The sequence below is a fragment of the Bos indicus x Bos taurus genome, chromosome 17, assembly GCF_003369695.1.
Source record: "Bos indicus x Bos taurus breed Angus x Brahman F1 hybrid chromosome 17, Bos_hybrid_MaternalHap_v2.0, whole genome shotgun sequence".
Classification (NCBI taxonomy): domain Eukaryota; kingdom Metazoa; phylum Chordata; class Mammalia; order Artiodactyla; family Bovidae; genus Bos; species Bos indicus x Bos taurus.
The window spans coordinates 8,619,804-8,642,742 of record NC_040092.1 but is presented as its reverse complement, the minus strand read 5'-3'; the positions used below and the strand labels follow the sequence as shown (position 1 = coordinate 8,642,742).

At 53.0% G+C, this 22,939-nt stretch overlaps 1 protein-coding gene across 1 annotated transcript in view; it reads left to right on the top strand.

Moving 5' to 3' along the window:
* The window catches only part of SSH1 (slingshot protein phosphatase 1), a 55,963-nt gene extending 34,172 nt beyond the window's left edge, over positions 1-21,791 (top strand). Inside the window, exons 7-15 of the mRNA XM_027566493.1 lie at positions 248-313; positions 1,795-1,989; positions 3,345-3,438; positions 4,452-4,580; positions 7,591-7,637; positions 9,439-9,585; positions 11,110-11,310; positions 13,584-14,127; positions 15,734-21,791. Coding sequence (XP_027422294.1) covers positions 248-313; positions 1,795-1,989; positions 3,345-3,438; positions 4,452-4,580; positions 7,591-7,637; positions 9,439-9,585; positions 11,110-11,310; positions 13,584-14,127; positions 15,734-16,936 — 2,626 coding nt within the window. The 3' untranslated portion in view covers positions 16,937-21,791. The remainder of the gene's footprint in view (positions 1-247; positions 314-1,794; positions 1,990-3,344; positions 3,439-4,451; positions 4,581-7,590; positions 7,638-9,438; positions 9,586-11,109; positions 11,311-13,583; positions 14,128-15,733) is intronic.
* Positions 21,792-22,939: the final 1,148 nt, after the last annotated feature.

Below are 22,939 nucleotides of genomic sequence, written 5' to 3'. Positions count from 1 at the left end.
TTGCTGGGTTTTCGGTTTTTGGCTGACTTTACGTTGCTGGGTTAAAAGCCAGTCTTCCAGATCTTAGAACCTATCTCTCTCTCTCTCTTTTTTTTTTTTTTTCCGCATTTGCCCTTGTCCCTGTGGCCTATGGTCCCTCGTCAGACAGTATGAGACAGACTTGTCCTCAGGGTGTCCCCCAGCACCTGGCAGGGATGTGGTCGGGGCTCTGCCTTCTCACCGCACCGTCTTTGTTTTTCATTCTCAGTGGATTCAGCGTCAGCACCGCTGGGAGGATGCATGTCTTCAAGCCTGTGTCTGTCCAGGCCATGTGGTAAGTGTGGTTTCAGGGACTTTTAACTCCTCACAAATATTTTCCTAGCTGACAGCACTAATTAAAAAACTCCATCTCCTTAGAAGCACATTTAGGTATGTTTATTTTATGTGTGTGGCAAAGTACATGTAACATAAAATTTACCATTTTAAGCTTTTTTTTTTTTTTTTTTGGCCACTCTGTGTAGTCAGTATGTGGGATATCAGTTCCCCAACGGGGGCATTGAACCCACACCCTTTGCATTGGGAGCTCGGAGTCTTAACCACTGGACCGCCAGGGAAGTCCCTTAAGCATTTTTAAAGGTTGCAGTTCAGTGACATTAAGTACACTTAGTGTTGTCCACCATCGTGACTCTCCATTTCCAGAACTTTTTCATCACTTGAAACAGAAGCTCTGCGTTTATTCAACGTTAATTCCCCATCGCCCCCTCTCCCAGCGCCTGGTAGCCTCTTTTTCTCTCTCTCTATGACTTTGCCTGTTCTGGGTCCCTCATGGAAGTGGGATCATGCAGCATCCGTCCTTTTGTGTCTGGCTTCTCGTGCCTAGCACGATGCTTTCAGGGTTCATCCATGTTGCAGTACTTCATTCCTTTTTAAGGCTGAACAGTAAGTTTATTATATGGATATACTGCTTTCGTTTGTCTGTTCGTCTCTTAATGGACATTTGGGTTACTTCCTCCTTTTGGCGGCTGTGAATAGAGCTGCTGTGACCTCTGGCGGACAAAGTATCTGCTGAATCCCTGCTTTCAGTTCTTTGGGGAACCTACCTGGGAGTGGAATCTCTAGATCATGTGGTAATTCTGTGTCCAGTCTTCTAAGGGATGCCCCCGACACACTGTCTTACACTGTAGCCTTTTATTCTCTGATAATTTTTCCATCCAAGGCCTCGTTCGTCCACCCTTCATTGATACCTGATTCACCCCATTCACTGAGAAATACTCAGCAGATATTTTTGTAAAAAGAAGTAGGAAAAGGATAAGTAAATTGGCTGCCAGCATATGCATCTGCAGTTTTGTTTCTTCCGCCCCACTCTGCCTTCCCAAATCTCTTCTGCAGTTCTCATATTAAAATTAGTTTCTAGAACTCATTTCCCTAGGAAATCTGAGCATCTAAGCTATTCTGACATTGATGGGAGGGAGCTGAAAATTAACTGACTAAGGACACAACCAGCCCTCTGTGCCGCGTGTTGAGGAAACTCCTGCCAACTGCTCTGCTAAACTGGGGTCCCTGCCTTCAAGGTAACCGCAGCCTCAGCAGTGAATCCATCCTTGGGAGCCCACCCGCGGATGGAACGTGACCTGGGAGGCTGCCGGACTGGGCGAGTTAGGAAGCTTTGTTGTTCCCTCCTGGGGGCTGATGGCAGGTGCTATTTTGGCCCTCAGGGTCACTGCCCCATGTCCTGGAGGCCCGCAGAGGTGCCTGGCGGCCGTGCGGCGCCTCGGGTCTCCTGTCCCTGACCCTCTCCCCCTCCCCTGGCCCCAGGTCTGCCCTGCAGGTCCTGCACAAGGCCTGCGAGGTGGCGCGGCGGCACAACTACTTCCCAGGGGGCGTGGCGCTGCTCTGGGCCTCCTACTATGAGAGCTGCATCGGCTCCGAGCAGAGCTGCATCAACGAGTGGAACGCCATGCAGGACCTCGAGTCCACGCGGCCCGACTCCCCCGCCCTGTTCGCAGACAAGTGAGTACCCGACCCCCGGACCCTGGCCCGCACAGCATCCCAGCCCCGTCATGTCCCAGAACCAGCACCACAGGCAGGGGTTCCTGACCTGCAGCCCCCGGGGGTTGTCCTTGGCCGGGGGAGGATCTGTGACTTCCACTCCCCCTTTGGAAATTACAGACGAATTCAGGTGTGAATGCATTTCTGGGGAGCGGCTCCATAACTGTTCATCAGCCTCCCTGTGCCGGTGCTCCAGCCCCTCTTCCCCAGGGCCACAGATGGGGTTTGCAAAGCCTCTTCCTCTGCTTGTAAGAGTGAATGAGTTTATAAGATGAATGTAACGTCTGGTTCCTCGGGTCCCGAAACACGACTGCGTGCAAGCAGCCCCGGGTCGCCTCTCAGAGGCCGCAGAGGTGCCCCCGCGCGCCCTGAGGCCACACTCGGTCAGCTCCGGTCCCAGGAGGAGGGAGGGCAGAAGTGCCCCCGCGCGCCCCGAGGCCACACTCGGTCAGCTCCAGTCCCAGGAGGAGGGAGGGCAGAGGTGCCCCCGTGCGCCCCGAGGCCACACTCGGTCAGCTCCAGTCCCAGGAGGAGGGAGGGTAGACGTGCCCCCGCGCGCCCCGAGGCCACACTCGGTCAGCTCCAGTCCCAGGAGGAGGGAGGGCAGAGGTGCCCCCGCGCGCCCCGAGGCCACACTCGGTCAGCTCCAGTCCCAGGAGGAGGGAGGGCAGAGGTGCCCCTGCGCGCCCCGAGGCCACACTCGGTCAGCTCCAGTCCCAGGAGGAGGGAGGCACTCGCCCCTTCTCTCCTGGTAGGATCCTCGTCCTGAGTGTCCTGTTCCTCAGGGACATCACATGTAGGAGAGCTGCACATGGAGGGGAGCCCTGCAAATGTGGGGAGGATCAGAAGCCATGTGTATGAGGCCTCCAAGAAAGTACCAGAGCGTTGGCGAGAATATGTGCCTTCGAGTATAATGAAGGCGCGTCACGTGCGAGAAGGATTGTCCTGGTCAGTCCGTGTGGCCCCAGGATCAGGATGGCCTGTGGAAGATGCAGGGAGGCTCGCAGATATTTGTTCTGTTTAAACGTGTAAGGAGCTAAGGAGCCATTTGCAGCTGGGCCACGGGCTGCCTGAGGGCCCTGGGGATTCCAGCCTCCAGCCCTGAGAGTCTGGGGCTCTGCAGACCCGCACGAGGAGTGAGGGTGCCTCGCCACCACCGTTTGCATCCTTGGGGGGACGTCCCTTCCCCTCTCCCCTTCTCAGTGAGAACGTGCCTGAGCTGTGCCCTGTGCTGCCCAGGCGCAGCTGGGGTTTCTGTGAACACCGACCGCAGGCCTCTTCAGTTCTGCACGTCCCTAAACATGGCTTCTCCCCAGGCCGACCGAAGGGGAGAGGACGGAGCGTCTCATCAAAGCCAAACTCCGGAGCATCATGATGAGTCAAGACCTGGAGAATGTGACGTCCAAAGAAGTAAGAGTGCATCCCTGCTGGGCAGGCTGAGGTCGTGGGTGTCCCTGCTTCTGGTTGAGTAGAGCCAAGAGGTTGAAGCTGCCATTGTAAAAAAGTCACACATGATCTGTTTACGAATTAGCACGTGTGAAAAACTCCTTCCAAAGCCAGATGAAACCACACTTTAACGTTTTTCTGGATGACTTGTTTTCTTCTTTCTGTTGCTTTTCGTCCACGGAATGCTGTGAATTATAGTAACAGCTGAATTCAGTAGCAGGTTAACGGTGCACAAAACAGTTTTCTTATGAAATAACACATAATGAAGCCCATCGTGGTATCTTCCAAAGCGAGATGAAACTGATCTTATGTTTTCATGGTGATAGATTTGAGCATTGGAAAAGCATTAAGTGCTTTCAACTCAGTAGAAAAGATTCCAGGGAATCAGATTCCTTCTTTGAAATAATAAACGTCCCCCAGTCAGAGTCACTTTGAGGCCGAGTAGCCTGCACCCACTCCAGTGTTCTTGCCTGGAGAATCCCAGGGACGGGGGAGCCTGGTGGGCTGCTGTCTACTGGGGTCGCACAGAGTTGGACACGACTGAAGCGACTTTGCAGCAGCAGCAGCCTGTGTTCCTGCCACCCATGCGTGTGTTCGCTATGTCTAAATGCATATGTGATGACTCTTGAAAAAAGCCCCCAAATACTTCTTATGAAAACAGCCACAGTTGGGCTTCTCAGGATGCTCAGAGGTAACGAATCTGCCTGCCAATGCAGAAAACACGGGTTCGATGCCAGGGTCAGGAAGATCCTTTGGAGAAGGAAATGGCAACCCACTCTGTATTCTTGCCTGGGAAATCCCATGGACAGAGGAGCCTGAGGGGCTGCAGTTCAGGGGGTTGCAAAGAGTCAGACACGACTGAGACTGAACAGCAGCAACAGCATAGTTCATGTCGTGACTTTACTTCTTTGAAGGAACTGGTTTGTTGTGGGGTTTTTTTGTTTTTTTAAACCCTCCTGATATTTTCCACTCTGCAGATTCGTAATGAATTAGAGAAACAGATGAACTGTAACCTGAAAGAATTCAAGGAATTCATAGACAACGAGATGCTCCTTATCTTGGGACAGATGGACAAGCCCTCTCTCATCTTCGACCATCTTTATCTCGTAAGAGGCACAGCGCCCGGCGGGGCCTGGCTCGGGGCAGGGGATGTAAATCAGACCGGGATTTGTTTAGAGTTTGCAGCAAGTCATGAAGGGGGAGAAACTTGAGTTCCTGGAGCCTCCGTCCTGACTTTTACGGGAACTCCCCTCTTGACCCTTTTCTCTGGCCTGCAGCCTATTGGTTTGCTTACCGAGCCAGACATTGGAGCCGAGGCTCCCAGCTGAGCTGCGGGGAGTTGTCTGAAGAGCTCTCTGGCGTCAGAGGCTGGCTGCCCTTTGCAGACGCACACCACCTTCCTGCCTTCCTCGGTCACTACCAGAAAACCCCTCCAAATGGTCTTCGGGATGGAAAAAAAAAGCCCGGTTACCGCAGGGAGCACACATGCCTAACCCCAAAATTAGGCCTAGGCGACCCAAGATGTGAGAAAAGGCAGAGGCGGCAGCATTGCCCCACCCTCCCCACTGGAGCACATGCGGCCCGGCCCTGCTCCCAGAGCCCCTGGAGGGCGCAGACCCTGCTGACACTCAGCCAGCGGGGTCTGCACATCCATCGCTCCCTCCGCCCCGTGTCTCGCTCAGATTTTCATAAAGCTGTCCCATCTCCATAGAAGGCAACCGGCACGTTTTCAAAGTCAGGGGGACCGTAGAGGAAGGCACGTTCCTACAGCGAGGGGTCCACAGGGCATGATGCAGACTGGAAACCACCCCCTGTCCCCGCCCCCGCCAACCGCAAGCAGGTTCCGGTTCCACAGCCTGAGCAGCTGGGTGCCTGGGAGCAACCCTTTTGGCCTCAGTTTTCCTTCATCCTATACCTCAGGGCAGAAGAGCCTCCCCAGGTGGCTCAGGGTTTGATCCCTGGGTTGGGAAGATCCCCTGGAGGAGGAAATGGCAACCCACTCTGGTATTCTTGCCTGGGAAATCCCAAGAACAGAGGAGCCTGGCAGGCTACAGTCCATGGGGTCGCAAAGAGTCACAGAGTCACCCTGAGTGACTGAGCAGGCACCCATGTAGCTCAGCAGACCTTTACGAAGCTTCAGTTAGTGTGTGTTTAAAGCACAAGTGTAGTGTCTGCAGGCACTCGTAAGTGATACCCCTGGTCAGAGCAGAAGTTACTTCCTTGGGAAAGTTGAGAGAGCATATTGGCTGCTGAAGGCCTGACCGACTGTTTTCTGCCTGTAGGAAGTAACCAGTAGTTCCCCAAATGTGTATGTTGTGATATATACTTAACAGAGTATATATGTTTAACGTGTTTTTATATATTGATCTATAGCACTGATCTGTAAATATTTAATGTAGTATGTATGTAAACTGGTTATAAGTGTGTGGATTTGAAGCCCGAATGTTGAAAGCAGCCCTGTCTCTACTCTTTTCCCTGCGGAGTGGATTATCTTCCCTGGTGGACACACAGCCAGATGTACCTCAGCTGGCCTCTCCACTAGGTGGTGATCACGGCAAGGGGATACTCACAGCCCTAGCGGAGCTCTCGTTATTTTTTTCGGTGTGGCTCGGTGCTTTATGTCACTTTTTCCATGAGAGATACCAAAGGAATTTTTATATTTGAGCCTCTCCCTCCAGTATGAAAAATCTAGCTAGTTGCCCGCACACTGGCAGCTCCATTGGGGCCGTGGCCTCCAGAGGGGTCCGCCCTCTCGGGAAGGGAAGTTTATAGGGAGACCACGAGGGTGCTGCTGCTCTTGTGACTCTCTGTCCATCGCATTTCCTAAGAGCAAAGTGGTGTTTTTATCTTTGGGGTTTTTTTTTTTTTCTTTGCTTCCTTGGAAATGGAGGGTTTGTTTTTGTAAAAAAACCATTTTTAAAATATGAAGTTACCAACGTGTGTGACTTCCCTGACGGTCCAGGGAAGTCTGAGCTCCCAATGCAGGGACCTTGGGTTCAGTCCCAGGTTATGGAGCTAAGATCCTGTGTGCTGCACAGAGTAGCTGGAAAGAAAAACAAAAACATGATATAGAGGGTTAGGAAATATGAAGGGCTTCCCTGATGGCTCAGCAGTAAAGAGGCTACCTGCAGTGCAGGGGCTGTGGGTTTGACCCCTGGCTTGGGAAGAGCCCCTGGAGCGGCAGTCCACTCCAGAATCCTTGGTGGGAAATCCCACGCACAGAGGAGCCCGTCAGGTACAGTCCAGGGGGTCGCAGAGTCGGACACAACTGCGTGACTGCATCCCTACCAGGAAGTACAAGTCTAAGGAAGAAAAAGCATTCTCAATTTCACTAATCTGGAGGCAGTCACTGTTAATACTCTGGAATGTTTGTTTTTCTGTCTTCTGGGTGGTTTTTTTTTTTTAATGCATTTATAACTTCTTAAAAAAGAAAGAGAAAGAAAAGGAAAGGAACCATACTAGTTGATTCTGTAGTTTTGATTCCTGCTTTAGAAAACCCTTTTTCACTATGTGGCCTTTCCTTGTGTCGTTAAATACCCTGCAAAAGTAGGATTTATTTCACACGGACCCATCATCATTTGTGTTACTGATTTCTTCCTGTTGAACCCGGGGGTGGTTTCCACTGATGTGTTGTTATAAATAACCATAAATATCCCTGCACGCATATTCCTATGTGAATTCTGGGTGTTTCCTCGGGGTAGCCTTTTATAAGTGGAATTTCTAGGTCAGAGAGTGGGAACTTTTTTAACATTGCCAAATACTTCCCAGAAAAGGTAAACCCATTGCTGCCTGCAGTGAGTGGCATGTAGAAGTGCCCTCTCCTGCCTGGGAGGTCAGAGGTCACTGCTTCTAGTGCCCAGGACCCTGCCGGAGACCTAGGAAAAGGAGTGGTGAAGGGGAGGGGGCAGGGTTTCCTCGACCTGCCCTTCTCCCCGACGATGCCTCGAATTCTCAGGGAACCTGCCTTGATACTGGCCTCCTTCAGTGGGCTTCCTCTGAGGCCAGGGGCTGTCGAGATTCTGCACCACCATCAGGGCTGGTGCGCACCGCGCATCCCGCAGGCAGCCCTGAGCTGACGTGCAACACTCATGGGGGTCTGTGTGATCTGTCCCCCAGGGCTCTGAATGGAATGCATCCAACCTGGAGGAACTGCAGGGCTCAGGGTGAGTCTGCTCCCCTTGTCTTCCCTCGTCCTTCCAGGCAGCTTAGAAACCCTCAGCTCAGCCATCCCGTCAAGGCCGAGCCCTGCTGCTGCCCACCCGCCCGCCTGGGACTGCCTGCACCTGTCTCCACGGCGGCCACTGGCTTGCTGGATTGGCACAGCTAAACCAGATGTGCTTCAGAATGCCACCTCCTTGAATGATTCAGGGGCTTTAGGTGTTACTGGGGTTTGGAAACGTGGGTGTCAGGGAGGACGGTTCTGAGCCACCCGCGAACTGTACAGGGCATGCTGGATGCTGGGAGGGCCACGAGCCGCCTCCACTGCCCCACCGCCCGGCAGGGATGCTGAGCATCGCGGTACCTGTGAGCCAGTCAGCAGTGGTCCCCGGACCACTCCCGGTTCTATCTGAGGTGGTGCTTTTGAGCCTGACACCCGCAGTTAGGTACTCAGTGTTGGCCAGAAACATATGCCTCAGTCTGAGAAACACTCAGCAGCAGGAATAAAAAAATGTATAAATCTAGACCATTAAGAACAAATGTCTGGACATCTTTTTAAAAAACAGCACAGCCACAAAATCACCATCCTGTGTGTCTGACATGATGGCATTCTTGAATTACTGCATTTAAAAGTTAAGACTAAACAAATCTTAAAATATATCTTCAGAGCTACTGGTTAAGATGTGTTCTTTCAACAGAAAGGGATCTTGAAGTGGAGGGTGATCCTGTCTATGCTTTATCTTGCTGGGAATAAATAAATGATTTTTAAAGGTTTTTCTCTTTTTTTTTCTAAAGCATTTATAAGTATTCTCTTATGAGATCTATTTGAGGTGTTTTCAAACTCCTGAAATTATTTTGGTCTTCCAGGAATGTGAGTATTAAGTAGAGAACTATAGAGCCTGGGTTAACTGGGTTAGCAAACCCTCCAGACTATTTATTTATTTATAGCCTGTCTTGTTTGAAAAAGGATTTAAGGCAGTTCCCAAGGGCATAAATAATGGATGGATATATTCAGCTTAACTACTTAAAAGTGGAGACACTGGGGTTTTTTTTTAAGCCTCTGTATACTCATAATAGTTATGAATTTTGAAGCTTTAAGAGACTTAAAAAATCTGTTTAAGTAATATATATGATGAATTTCTAGAATTAATATTGCTTGACAATGCTTTGAATGAAACTTTCTTTTTATAAGTTTTTTAATGCAGAAATTTGTTTTTTATCATAAATATAATATATTCTTATCATACAGAGGGCATTTAAAAGATACCAGAATGGCAACCCACTCCAGTATTTTTGCCTGGAGAATCCCACAGACATAGGAGCCTGGCAGGCAGTTCAGGGAGTTGTAGTGAATCGGAGATGACTTAACGACAGACTTTCACTTTCAAAACAAACAAACAAACAAAAAAACCCCACTATGAAACTCTGCCATGAAAACACAGATCTTTTATAAATGTGTATTTAATGTTCTCTCTGCACAGGATTTTTTCCTTTTGTGTTGTCTTTTTTTTAATTATTTCTTTTGAAGGATAATTGCTTTACAGAATTCTGTTGTTTTCTGTGAAACGTCAACATGAATCAGCGATAGGTATACATATATCCCCTCCCTTTTGAACCTCCCTCCCATCTCCCTCCCCATCCCACCCCCCTTGGTTGATACAGAGCCCCTGTTTGAGTTTCCTGAGCCAGACAGCAAATTCCCGTTGACTATCTAATTTTACATGCACAATTTTTTATTACTCTTTTTTGTCAATCCTCGTTCTGATTCTCCAAATACGTTCTTTATCTTTTTTTTTCTCATTGCAGTGTTGACTATATTTTAAACGTCACTAGAGAAATAGATAATTTTTTCCCTGGCTTATTTGCGTACCATAACATCCGAGTCTATGATGAAGAGACCACAGACCTCCTCGCCCACTGGAACGAGGCGTACCATTTTATAAACAAAGCAAAGTAAGTGGGCAAAGAAGCCAGAGAAACCAGGGTGGGAAAGAAGCTGACTGGCAGCCACGGGGTGGGCAGACATTAATGGGGACCCCAGACACAGCCACCTCCTGGCTCGAGGAGCCAGCGGCACGTCACGATCCTCCGGTTGTAGAGCACAGGACCCCAGGCACCGGTAGGGCCAAGTCGTTCATCTTCTCCGGGGCCCCAGATGAGCACCTCCTCTCCCACCTGCCGCACCATTGGACCCCCATTTCATCATCAGCTCTGGCTCCGGGCACGGCTTCTGTATCAAGTGCACACTCTCAGGCGCTCTGCCTGTGGGGAGTTGCTGAGCTGGAGGAGGGGAGGGGGGCATGCGGGCATTCCTCCTCCTACCCCGGAGGAATCTGCCCAGACATCTACTCGAGCAAGTTCCTGGAGCCGTGGCTGCCTCCACCTGAGTTTGCTGGACTCCCGTTCACGTAAGATGGGGTCACCCATCCCCCAGTGCCGTCAAGCCTGTCTCCAGCGTCAGCCTGTCTTGTCCTCACCTTACCCTCCCAAGGAACATCTGTCTCCCTGAAGTAGGACCAGCAGGAAACAACTCTTTTGAGACGCTATCAAGAGACACCCCCACCCCTTCTGCTTTGCACCCCTCCAACTCAAAGCTCTGTGATGTGGGACCAAATCTTAGTTTCCCTGGGTTCCTGGGGCATAGACTTCAGCAGTCCAAAAAAAAACAAACTGAAATCTGAGGACGAATTTCAAGCCTGGGGTAAAGGAAGTGAGCCTGTCCCTACCTGACAGGTGGGCTGCTTCTAATGTAAACAGGCAGGCTGGCGCCTACCTCCTGTACAAATAAACCCTCACAGGTGTGGCCTCCCCAGCCTGTGCCCACTCCCGCCCCCCTCAGCCTGTTCCCCCTCACCTTTTTGGAGCAGCGGCAGCTAGAGCAATAGTGTTCCTGGCCTTGCCGTGTCTGTTAAATCTGCCTGCCTGGACCCATACCGTCTCCTTAGAAAAAGCCTATCGGCCCATCTGTTTCCTTTGGCTTCTTTCTCTGGTGGCTCCTTGACTTTCCTGTCTGCAAAGGCGCTCTCTGTCCCGGGGCCCTGGAGCTTTCTGTCTGCTGACCCCATTTTTCTGCAGTAACCCACTGCTTGTCTCCATCTGCTCTGCAGATAACCCCTTTCGCTGCTGCCTGGTTGCTTCCTGCCCAAGGGGCTCTGGTCTCCCGTCCCGTCCTAGCCAACCTGGGAAGACTCCTGCTTCTTTGCTGGAGATGGCCTAATTCAGGAGCTCTCTCCCTGCCAAACTTGGGCCCAGCCAGAGAGCTCTGTCTCGACTTTCCATTATGTGCTAATCGATGGCAGCCAAGTTATTTCCTTCTGAGGGTCTGTGGACACCTGCTACCTAACCCTCAGGACCGTGGAGGGTTTGGGCAATGAGATAACCTCGGGGTTTTTTGTTTTAAAAATACCTGTCTCATGGAGCCTGAGAGAATGCAGTTGCACCAGCTCGTGCCCTCTCCCCCTGCCCCCGCCACCGCAGGAGGAACCACTCCAAGTGCCTAGTCCACTGCAAGATGGGTGTCAGCCGCTCGGCTTCCACGGTCATAGCCTACGCGATGAAGGAGTTCGGCTGGACTCTGGAGAAAGCCTACAACTACGTGAAGCAGAAACGCAGCATCACGCGCCCCAACGCGGGCTTTATGAGGCAGCTGTCTGAGTATGAAGGCATCCTGGACGCCAGGTGGGTGACCATGAGCTGGGAAGAACCGACCAGCAAAGCCGAGCTCCGTGAGCCCTGCTGCCCAGCTGTGCTCCTGTCCGGTCCAGGGTTGGCTTCCACAGCCAGAAATCCTGCCTCGGGGTTGGAGGGGTGGAGGGGAGCCCGTCTGAGCAAAACAGCTATTGTTTGGGGTTTGATTAGCGGTTTCCAGGAGGGATCTGTGTTGATTGTGTTGGCACGCACAGAAAGCTGTTCTGCGGCTGGAGGGAGCAGGGCACGGCTTCTGATCCAAGGCGGGACTCCCACGTGCGGCTCGGCCCGGGGCTGCCCCGTTTCCTAAGCATCTGCTCTGTGCCCAGCCCCGTGCCAGGTTTCAACGCAGGGCAGCTCCAGGGACCACAGGGGCAGACCCAGGCCTGCCACCACCAAGCTGGCAGCTCAGGCCTGTCTTATCCATCTGCCCTGGTCACAGTCTCCTCTCCTGAGTTAAGAATTGATCCCATTCCCCCTGCCCCTCCTCCTCCTCTTCCCTGGTGGCTCAGCTTGTAAAGAATCCGCCTGCAATGCAGGAGACCCTGGTTCAATTCCTAGGTCAGGAAGAGCCCCTGGAGAAGGGATAGACTACCCACTCCAGTATTCTTGGGCTTCCCTGGTGGCTCAGATGGTAAAGAGTCCACCTGCAATGCACGAGACCTGGATTCAAAAGATCTTCTGAAGAAGGGAACGGCCACCCACTCCAGTATTCTTGCATGGAGAAGCCATATGGACAGAGGAGCCTGGCAGGCTACAGCCCATGGGATTGTAAAGAATCAGACACGACTGAGCGATTTTCACTACCCTCACAGGGTTGTAAAGTTCCCACGAGCACCATCCAGATGCTTTAGTAGGCCATCTCGTGGTCAGTGGTGATGCAGCTGCTTTTCAATTCTCCAACCACCACCACCACCACCACCCACCTACCTACCTACCCCGCCACGAGAAAGGTCTGCAAAGGACAGAGGATCCCGCCTATCCCATGTCACACAGCCAGAGGGCGGCCCAGGGAGACGGGGCATTCCCCAGGCCTGTCGGCCTCTGGGGATCCCATGCAGGGTGATCCTGCCCCCACGGGGGGCGGTCCCCAGTGACCCAGGTGGATCCACTCACTCTCCCTGTTCCTTTCTGCTGTCTGCCCAAGGCCTCCCTGACAGCTGTTTCTGCTCGGTGCCATGGGGAGGCCGCAGGCTAAGTCCACCAGCTTCTTGGCCACATCTGAGGAAGCAACCAGGGGTCTGGAGAATAGCTCTGGACGTCTCTGGACTCCTTCACTGTCAGCCGGAGAGCAGCTGGACAGATGTGCAGGCAGGGCAGAGGGGGAGCGGATGGACACATCAGCTCCTTTAGCCCTTCAGTCACTTGCTGCCATCATCGGTCTGAAGCCCAGCCAGGGCTCTCCAGGCCAGGTTCACAGCAGCACAGCGTTTTGACCTTGGATCGCAGCCCCATCTGAGGGCCTGCCGGGCCTGGCCTGGCCCACGCACGCAGAGCAGACAGCCGAAAACAAGAGCAAGCCCATAGTTTGCACAGCCTTTTACGTTTATATCTCTTAACCCTCAGCCCCGTGACGGCGGTGAGTCTCTTAAGACTCACGGAGGTGACTCATTGACCTTATTTCATTATGAGCCTCTTATTTTTTTTTAACCCTTTATGTTTAAAAATTGTTATATAAAAATAATACTATAGTGCTATAAGACTTTAAAAAAAACTGACCTGTAATCTCTCTGACCTACACAAATATTTCCGATTTTCTGGCGTCTTCCCAATTTTATTCAGGTGCATCACGTGTTCACGTGGTCACATGAATGTGTGTAATTTCTTACCAACTCTCTGCTTTCATCTGCTTTATTTCCCTACATAGGCAGTAGGAAAAGATACAGTTTCTTATTTGACTGATGGGGGAACAGAGACTGAGCATCAGGGGTGTGACCAGGTTCAACACAGTGAGCTGGGGCACTGGGGCCGTGATGGGATTTCAGGTCCAGACCCCCGTGTCTGCAACATCCTCATCACGTGACAAAGCTGTTTACGTGGCCATCCACAGATCGCTCCTGTGGGAGCCACGATGGCTTGGGTCCCAGGGCCTTTGCCGTCACCCTTGAATGTCATGGGAATAAATGATCCCAGAGAGGCTTCACCCAGGTGAGCCCCTGGCGTACACCCAAGCCTTGGGCTGCCCCCCCCCGCCCCACCAGCCCCTTCCAAGGACCCTCTGGGCACTGGCCTCGGCTCACCTTCCTCCTCCCTCCTTCCCCCAGCAAACAGCGGCACAACAAGCTGTGGCGCCAGCAGACCGATGACAGCTGCCTCCAGCAGCCTGTGGACGACCCCGTGGGGCCTGGGGACTTCCAGCCAGAGACCCTGGACAGCACCCCGGAAGCCCCGCCGCCCTGCTTGGACGCCACCGCCCCGTTGCCTGAGTTCCCGGGCAGCGGGGCCCTGGGGGGCGCTGCTCTGCCCTGCTGTTTCCGGCGACTCTCAGACCCCCTGCTGCGGGCCCCAGGCGACGAGACGGGCGGCCCCGTCCACCTGGAGGATCTGGAGAGGGACGCTCTGCTGGAGGAAGCTGCTCAGCTGGCAGAGGTGTCCCAGCCAGCCAGACACCCCCCAGAAGGTCCGGGACTCTGCGAGAGGGAAGTGACGAAGAAACCAGAGCTTGAGCCGCAGGCGGAGGAGATGGAAAGGGAGGAGGCCCTGGGAGCCCGGAGGTGGAGGCAGCCGGCAGCCCAGCTCGATAACCTGCTCAACCGGGAAAACCTAAATAACAACAACAGCAAGAGGAGCTGCCCGGACGACCTCGAGGTGGGCGTGGGGGGGGGGCGTCAGCAAGAGGAGCTGCCTGGACGACCTCGAGGTGGGCGTGGGGGGGGCGGGCGTCAGCAAGAGGAGCTGCCCGGACGACCTCGAGGTGGGTGGGGGGGGGGGGCGTGCCTGCTACTTCCATTCCGCCTGGGGGCAGCCCCCTCATGCAGCCCCTGGGTGGATTTCCGAGAGGTTCTGCAGGCCCTTGTGGAGGGTAGACATGGGAGGACCAGAGGCCCCAAGGAATGTCTGCACACCGCTCCCTTGACCCCGCTGCCCCGTTGCTGTGTCAGGCAAGGCTTCTAAATCTTTTTTTCTTACGTAAAATGTAAGACATAGAAATTGTTACCCGGCTTTGATCTTTACCAGTGTGTGGCTGTTTCATCTCACCCCCGTACGCTTTCCCATACCCCAGATTGTTGTTCAGTTGCTCAGTGGTGTCCGACTCTTTGCGACCCCATGGACTGCAGCATGCCAGGCTTCCCTGTACATCACCATCTCCTGGAGGTTATTCAGACTCGTGTCCATCGAGTCAGTGATGCCATCCAGCCCTATCTCATCCCCTGTCGCCCCCTTCTCCTCCTGCCTTCAATCTTTGCCAGCCTCAGGGTTGTTTCCAGTGAGTCGGCTCTTGACATCAGGTGGAAACAAATCAAATCCCCAGTCTGTCGTTCCCATCACAAGTGCTTGCGTGTATGTCAGGACCGCAGTCCCCTGCCACCTTGGGAAAATGGATAGCAATCCCGCAGCACCATCTTACATAGCCTTACAGACCCCGTTGGTGTATGAAACCCACCTCCGGCTGGTTCCCTCGTCGAGGCCGCAGGCACCCGTGTTCGGGTCTGTATTAGCGTCATTCCCAAGCCGTCTTTGCTCTTCGCCACCTCTCTGCAAAGAACACAGTCGGGTGATGGTTTCTCGGAGCCACGCTCTGTTGTGCAAGACGTGCAGGGTCGTTACCAGGCTGCAGACTCCAGGCCCTTTCTGAAATGGAAACCCAGTTACTGTGCCAGAAATGTTATTTCACTAATTCGCACGATGCTCTGAGGGCTTCCCTGGTGGCTCAGTGGTAAAGAATCCACCTGCCAGTGCAGGAGACACTTCTTTGCTGGTTCGGGAAGATCCTCTGGAGAAGGAAATGGCAACCCACTCCAGTATGCCTGCCTCATGGACAGGGAAATCTCATGGACAGAGGAGCTTGGTGGGGTCACAAAAGAGTCAAGACATGACTGGGTGACACAGCAACAGCAACGATCCTCTGAGGGCAAAGTCACCCTGGTTTCCAGGCGAAATCGGGGCACTGGAAAGGGTCATTTGGTGCAGGTGGCAGAGGCAGGGGTTGAGAAGGTGAGAAGGGAGGCCCTTGGAGGTACCACTCCTGGCTGTGTAGCCAGGGATTTGTCCAGGATCATGGGTTCATAGCTTCCAGGAAGTTGAGTATCTCTAACTCATCTCTGAACCTGCATCAGTCACAGTCGAGCAGCTTCCGGTTCTGAGAGCTCTCTGTCCCAACACCAGCTGAAGGGAGAGCACTGCCCACCACCCTCCTTGTGTTTTTCCGTCTTCAGCTTGTACTGCATCCTCACCATGTTCTTGCCCCTTTCAGCATGACGCGATCTTCGGGATCCTTAACAAAGTGAAGCCTTCCTACAAATCCTGCGCTGACTGCATGTACCCTGCAGCCGGCGGGACCCCCGAGGCCTTCGGGGAGCGATGCAAGAACCCCGGTGCTGCCGCCATCTGCACCCAGCCCACCTTCCTGCCCCAACTCACGTCTTCCCCTGTGGCCGGCAGGTCCCGAGCTTTGGAAAAACTGGCCTCTGGCCCAACCAATACTGCCCTGTTCCTACCACCAACAGGCTCAAGGAGGCCAGACACCGGCGGCCCAGGGGCCGGGGCTGCCCCGGAGCCCCCAGCCAGCCTTCCGGAACCTTCCAGAGAGACTCACAAAGCCCTGCCAAAGTCCCTCCTCGTGAAGAATTCTCACTGTGATAAGAACCCTCCCGGCTCGGAAGCAGCGAAGGAAGACTTGTCACCCAAGAAAGATCCGAAGCCGGCCAAGGACCTGCGGCTCCTGTTCAGTAAAGAGGCCGAGAAACCCACGAGCAACAGCTACTTGATGCAGCACCAGGAGTCCATCATCCAGCTGCAGAAGGCGGGCCTGGTCCGCAAGCACACCAAAGAGCTGGAGAGGCTGAAGGGCACGCCTGCCGAGCCAGGGGCCCTGTGCCGGGACGGCCCGGCCGCCATCCCCGAGGAGAACCAGGACTTGCCTCTGCCAGGCCAAGCCCCGGGCCCCGAGAAGCCCGAGCCCGGCCCCTCTCTGCTGGAGGGAGCCCCGCTGAAGAGCCCCCCGCCCTTCCTATGCCGCCCGGACCACGCCAGTCACTTCTCCAGAGACTTCCTGAAGACCATCTGCTACACCCCCACCTCGTCCTCCATGAGCTCCAACCTGACGCGGAGCTCGAGCAGCGACAGCATCCACAGCGTCCGCGGGAAGCCGGGGCTGGTGAAGCAGCGCACGCAGGAGATCGAGACCCGGCTCCGGCTGGCGGGCCTCACCGTCTCGTCCCCGCTCAAGCGCTCCCACTCCCTGGCCAAGCTCGGCAGCCTCAACCTCTCAACCGAGGACCTGTCCAGCGAGGCCGACGTGTCCAGCGCGGCCGACTCCCAGGACGCCAGGTTGAGCGAGTCTTCCCTCTTGCACGAGCCCCCACCGGCTGCCAGGAGTCCGGCCGCCACCTCGAAACCATCAGGGAAATCTGCCCCGGAAAACTTGAAGAGCCCTCCGTGGCCGGGCAAAAGCTGACCCACCTCTGGCTGCGTTTGGACTTGTGCGATCCCTCCCTTAGCCTCCCTGTGGGTTTCTGGTCCGCCCCTGCGTCTGGATGTCCCTTAAGCAATTGGCGTTATCCTCGTTTTTCGTCCCCGCCTCTTTGCAGAGGGGAGAAGAAGCAACAAAATTGCCGAACATACAGCACAAGAAGAGAGAGGGGAGCCTGGGTGTTCGTGGCCTGTGAGAACCAGCAGCTGTCGGCCAGTAGACTCTGACCCCAAAGTGAGTGTTTCCAAGAAGACTTGTGTTTTAAGAAGAGCATTTATACGGAGATGTGCACGCATCAAAAACCGCTCCATGCACAACCTGCAAACGAATGGCCGTGGTGTCGCGTCGGCACCGCAGGGGCTCATCTTCGCTCATGCGGGCCCTCGTGGGGAAACCCGTGGATGGCACTAGAATTCCTACCTCTAATCCTGCTGTGCACGTTTTTTATTTTTAAAAATCCAGTAATGACCAAGGCTTGTTCCAGGGGAAAATGCTGTGTCAGAAAAGGTTTTTTTTTCCCTAAAGAGAACTTTTCTGTTGTTGCTGTCAGGACCCACGCCCCCCTCCCCCAAAAGCGTCAAGACTTTTAAAGTTGCCCGCACCAAACACCGCTACTTAAAGCGACAGGAAGGCACAGACACCGTCGTCAGACCGACCCCGGGGCGTGTGGAGGTCCTCTGAGCTTTGACTTCCCGGTGCTGGTGTGTTGTCACAGCTGAGTGATGCGGGTCTGGCCAGCCCTGGCGGAGGCAGGGGCAAAGTGCATGTGTGTGGTCCTCGTCCCCCCCATCCGGGGAGAAGGACCCACAAAGTTATCGTTGAGTCTCACCTGCTGCAGAAGGCCACAAGGTCCTACGAGGATTTTGAAGGCGCTTGAGCATCTGGCAGGGCTTGGGAAGGGGTTCGGAGACATGGGTCACCCCACTGGAGCTTCGACACTCAGGTTCATTAGGTCACACGTACTCAAGTCTGGGGAGGAAAGGGAGAGCTCAGCAGTGAGAGATGCTCAGTCACTCGAGGAACAGCTCGGCAGCAGCTTCTCCGAGAAGCGGGACTGGTGGGAAGCTGCTCAGATGTTTACAAGTCGCCCCTTCCTGCGGTGAGAACGCTGCTTCCTGCTTCTCCATGGCTCTTCCCAGCAGGCCGGGAAGGCTTGAGGTCCCGCCCGGCTCCAGGGGTAGCCCCTCAGGATCTTGAGTAGAGGGACTCCTCTGATGTCAGCAGGCAAGACAGGGTGTTAAAACATTTTGGAGAGAGAAAAGAGGTTGGTTAGATTTCATGCAGGGGTCAGCCAACCATGGCTGGGGTGTGTTGCCCCATGAGCTAAGATGGGTTGTTGTTTTTTTTTTTTTTTTCATATTTTCAAAGGGTTAGCCAAAAATTACCAAACAGGCAACAGAGACCATGTAGCCTGCAAAACTGAAGATACTTTATAATCAGGCCCTTTATAGAAAACCTTTCCTGAGCCCTGGTTTTACTTGAAAACCCAGGGCTTGCCCAGGCCCTTGGGGAAGAAACTCCGGGGAGTTAGAAGGCCTCCCCGCCTCTTTTGTCACCTCAGGCCAAACCCTGCCCTCCTCCCGACCCAGTCCTTGCCAGCCCACCCCAGTGTCTGTCCCCTGGGCATCGGGGGACCCCTACTGGCTGAAGCTTTCCCACAGTTGCAGCTTGCCCTCAGATGGGTCCACCGGATTATTTCAGTGAAACTAGACATCCTTCAAGGGCCAGCCGAATTCCAGAAGTGGGTAATTGAGTCTCCATCTTATGTTGGTCCAAACTGGGCCTCTCAGAGCAACCCAAGGCCAGTCCATGTTTCAACTCGTGGGTAGAGCTTTTGCAAAAAACCCTCTCTCCAGAAATTTTTTCTCCCTGACCTTTTTTTTTTTTTTATCTTTTTAAGTATATGTTATTTCACCTAATAGGAATTTGTTTCCCCACCACTATCAATTGAAATCACCTAATATGATCCACTTATTCCAGAAAACCCAGATGGGTTTCTGCCTCTCTCAGCCAACACAAGAGCATAGTCTCATAAAAAACGTATCAGGTTCAGTGTTTTGCCAAATTGCATTTCGTGTGGTGGGTCAATTTTTGTGTCAAAAGAATCCTGTAGATTTGATGATGACAGGCTTATGTTGGATTTTTTTTTTTTTTTTTTTCTTTTAACCATGCCTGGGTATGATATATTCTTGAAGACCTTCATTTTGAAAGCCATAGATTTTTTTTATCCAGGTAAAGGATGGGAAGAGGATTACAAAGATGAGAGGGTCTTTGGCTTTTGGCAGAGTTATCCATTCATTGTCAGAAGTTTGTCTGTTAATGAAACTAGGGCCCAGGTCCCCACCATCAGAACAAAGCAAAGCCTTCTTGATGGGTAACATTCTAGCCTGGAGAAGAGAATGAAGGTTTTTCTCCCAGATCAGTGGCATAGAGACCAATATGGATTACTATTTTAAATGTTAGCTAATAAGACCAGAGTGTTCTACCAGGCTTGGGGGCATCTCGACAAAGACAGTTGCATTAGTGGTCTCCGAAAAGAAACCTTGCACCATAAGCTTCTTGACCAATGCTTTGTCTGTACACTTAGCGGATGGGGGAAATTCTGAATGTGGGCGGCAGAGGTTTATGCTGTGAAAGTCATGGATTTTGGTGACCAGCTATCTTCATGGAATGCTGAATCAGCTTGGTACCCCATAAATTCAGCTGTGTTTCCTCTTCCTCCTCCACCTCCCCACCATTTTCCCTCTCATTCGCGTGGCATGCCAGCAGGAGATTCAGCTTGTCTAGATCTCTCTCTCGCATTGACACACGGAGGTCTTCTCATTGAGTTTTGTTGAGTCAAAGCGGGGAACTGGTCACAGAGAGAGGGGATACAGTGCTGCCCTCTAGTTGGCACTTGACCTTGCCGATTTCCGTATCTTTGTCTCGTGGCAGCATGCATCACTGCATGAATGTCTTGAGAACAGGGTTCTTGCCCCCAGTCTCCCCTGCCTCCTTGGTCTCAGTGCAGGCACCCGTGCCAACCTCCAGGCTGCCAAACAGCTCTCTGCTGGGTGGGGCCACCCATTCCATTGGGCAGGAGTCTACTCTGTCCAGTCCCCTTGTGCTCCATCCATCCCACCCTTTCCAGCTAAGAAAGCATTCCAGCCCTTTCTAAGCATTTTCCCTCCTGGATAAGCCCAGAGGATGGATACCTAGGGTGGAGCCAGAACAGCCATAGAATTAACATCAGGACAACCCTGTATGTCAGCCCTGCACTCAGGCCCCATCCCAGGGGGGCCCCTGCTCCTTAGTGAGAGGAAGTGCTGGCATCTAGTCGAGGTCATGTGCAGAATCTCACCCAAGGTGTTAGAAGACCAGCGCACTGTCTGCCGCCTGGAAACACTGTTCTGGCTTGCCATCCAGCAGGGCTTCCCTGGACGCGCGCGGGCAGCGAGTCCCTCTGGGTCCCTCCGGCAGGGGAGCCAGGTGGTGGGAGATTGGGACGTCCGGCCAGCACGGTGCAGGTTCACCTGCTCCTGTCCTACCCCAGCATCTTGGCCAGACGAAGGTCCTCACGGATCCCCGTGTTCAGCTACTTGGTCTTTTTATCATCTGCTCTGGAGAAGGAAATGGCAACCCACTCCAGTATTCTTGCCTGGTAAATCCCATGGACGGAGGAGCCTGGTAGGCTACAGTCCATGGGGTCGCAAGGAGTCGGACACGACTGAGTGACTTCACTTTCTTTCTGCAGATGCATACCTGTGTGTGTGAGATCGTTCTGCACAGATACATATATTTGAGTCTATACATCTGTCAGTTAAACGAGAGCATCACGTGCGTTCCCCTTCCCTCATCCACACACACGCCTGTCACCCAAGCTGTGGAGTGGGTCACCTTGAATGGTCTGGAGCGACACCGTGCGGTGGATCTGGACGTGACCGCCTCATTTTTTTGTCCTGTAGTAGACCCCCCTGGCCCCGGCTGGTGTCATTCTCCTAGCGGGACCCTTTAAAGCCAGACCCCCATCCTCCACTGTCCCTCTGTCAGCCACACCGTTCAAGGAGATGGCCTCTCCCTGCCTCCTCTTCAACACTGTAATTATTGTTTTACAATCGAGTGCCTTAATAATAGTTTACAAATACTGTGTATTTATGGGCAGCCGTTCCGCTTTCGCCTTCTGTGATTGGGTACTTTGCCTTGTCTGCGGTGGTTGGTGCTGGGGCTGGAATTTGCCTGCCCCATACTTGGGCTGATCTGCTGGGCAGCCTGCCCACAGCCAGGCCAGGGGCATCACTAGAAACAGCGCTGGCTGGCGGTCCCTATGGGCGAGGCAGGCGCTGTTTCAGCCGAGGGCCCGTAGTAAACGAAGAAAAGCCAGGATTGGTAGGCCAGCCAGCTCTGGCCCCCTCTGGACCACAGCCCTGCCCGTCTCCTCTACCCTCCCCATCACACAGCTGTTCTCCTGTTCAGTAGAGTTTTTCTTACCATCTTGTCTCCCCCACCCCGTTTTCCTCTCTTTTGGTGTCCTGAGCTCTTTGCAACAAAATGCAGGTACAGATCTCCCTCCAGTCAGGAGCTCCCCTCCCCCCAAGACGGCCTGCCCTTTGGTTTCCAGAAGCTGCCAGTGGGTGCCAGTGTGTTGGGTTACGATATCAATGATTTTTTTTATTATATATTGTTTTTCTTCTTGGTTTTTTTACATTATCTATTTAAAAGGCAGTATCTTTTGTACTGTGAATTTGCAGTAGAAGATGCATAATGCACTTTTTTTTTTTTTTTTTTTTTACTTCTGTTGGTGTGTACTGTATATAGTCTGTGTGCTTCTTGTGAGGAAAATAAACTTTCTTTATAAATGCTCGATGACCTCTGAACTTGTGCACAAAAAACAAAGCAGCAGCCCCTCCAGCCCTGGCCAGGAAAGTCGGGACACAGCTGTCTTCTGGCCCCGTGCTAAACAGCTGGACAAGTGAGACCAGAGAAAGAACCAGGAGAAAGGTCAGCTGCTGCAGGAATCGTCTTTTTTTTCTTCCTGATTTTGCCAGTAAGAAAGAGCGGGCCAACTTTTGGTATACAAGGTGGTCACTTGTATCCCAAAAAAACCTGTCCTGTCTGCCCCCACCTTGGGTGGGACTTGAACTTGAGGGGTGTGCTGGAGAAATTCACCACCTTAACTGCTCACACACAAGAGGGGATGGGGCGGAGGGGGCTCATCATGGCTAACAGCCAAGACAGGAACCCCAGGGGACCCCAGTCACCAGACACAGCAAAGGCTTAGGCCGAGCTCAGGCCACAGTTCACTGCAGATAGAGCTCTGGGGGCTCTCCTCCCATGGTGTCTGAGCCAAGCCAGGCTGCTGCCAAAGGAAAACCCTGCCTTCCTGGGGTTCTGTGCATCTGGCAGGGCAAACGGCGCTCATAATTCCTCTTCGCTGTCTTTGGTGCCATAGCTGCCCGTCCCACGGGCAGGTCACATGAGTGTCATCCTCCTGCCACTAGTGCCTTGACAGGACTACGAAATTCCAGAGCCTGTGGGTCCAGAAGCAGTACACACTCCATTTGGTTCATCTAGACTTACTCCACTCCTGCCCTGTACTCACAGGAGATGGGTGGATAAACAGGATGCAAGTTTTCCACTTTACAATCAGAATTATAACCATCAATGGGAACTTCCCTGGCAATCTAGTGGTTAAGAATCCACCTTTCAATGCAGGGGACACTGGTTGGATCCCTGGGTAACTAAAGTCCTACGTGCCATCAGCAAAAATAGATAATGAATATTGTAAAATTTAAAAATTAAAAAAAAAAGTACTCTAAGCATCAACCCGACCAGATTACTCTCATTTGCCGATTAGCACATTGAGTCGTTCTAGGAACATCTGCACTTGAAGCCAGATTGTGGTTGCTGTGCTCAGTCACTCAGTTGTCTGACTCTGACCCCATGGACTGTAGCCTGCATGACTTGTCCATGGGATTCTCCAGGCAAGAATACTGGAGTGTGTTGCCATTG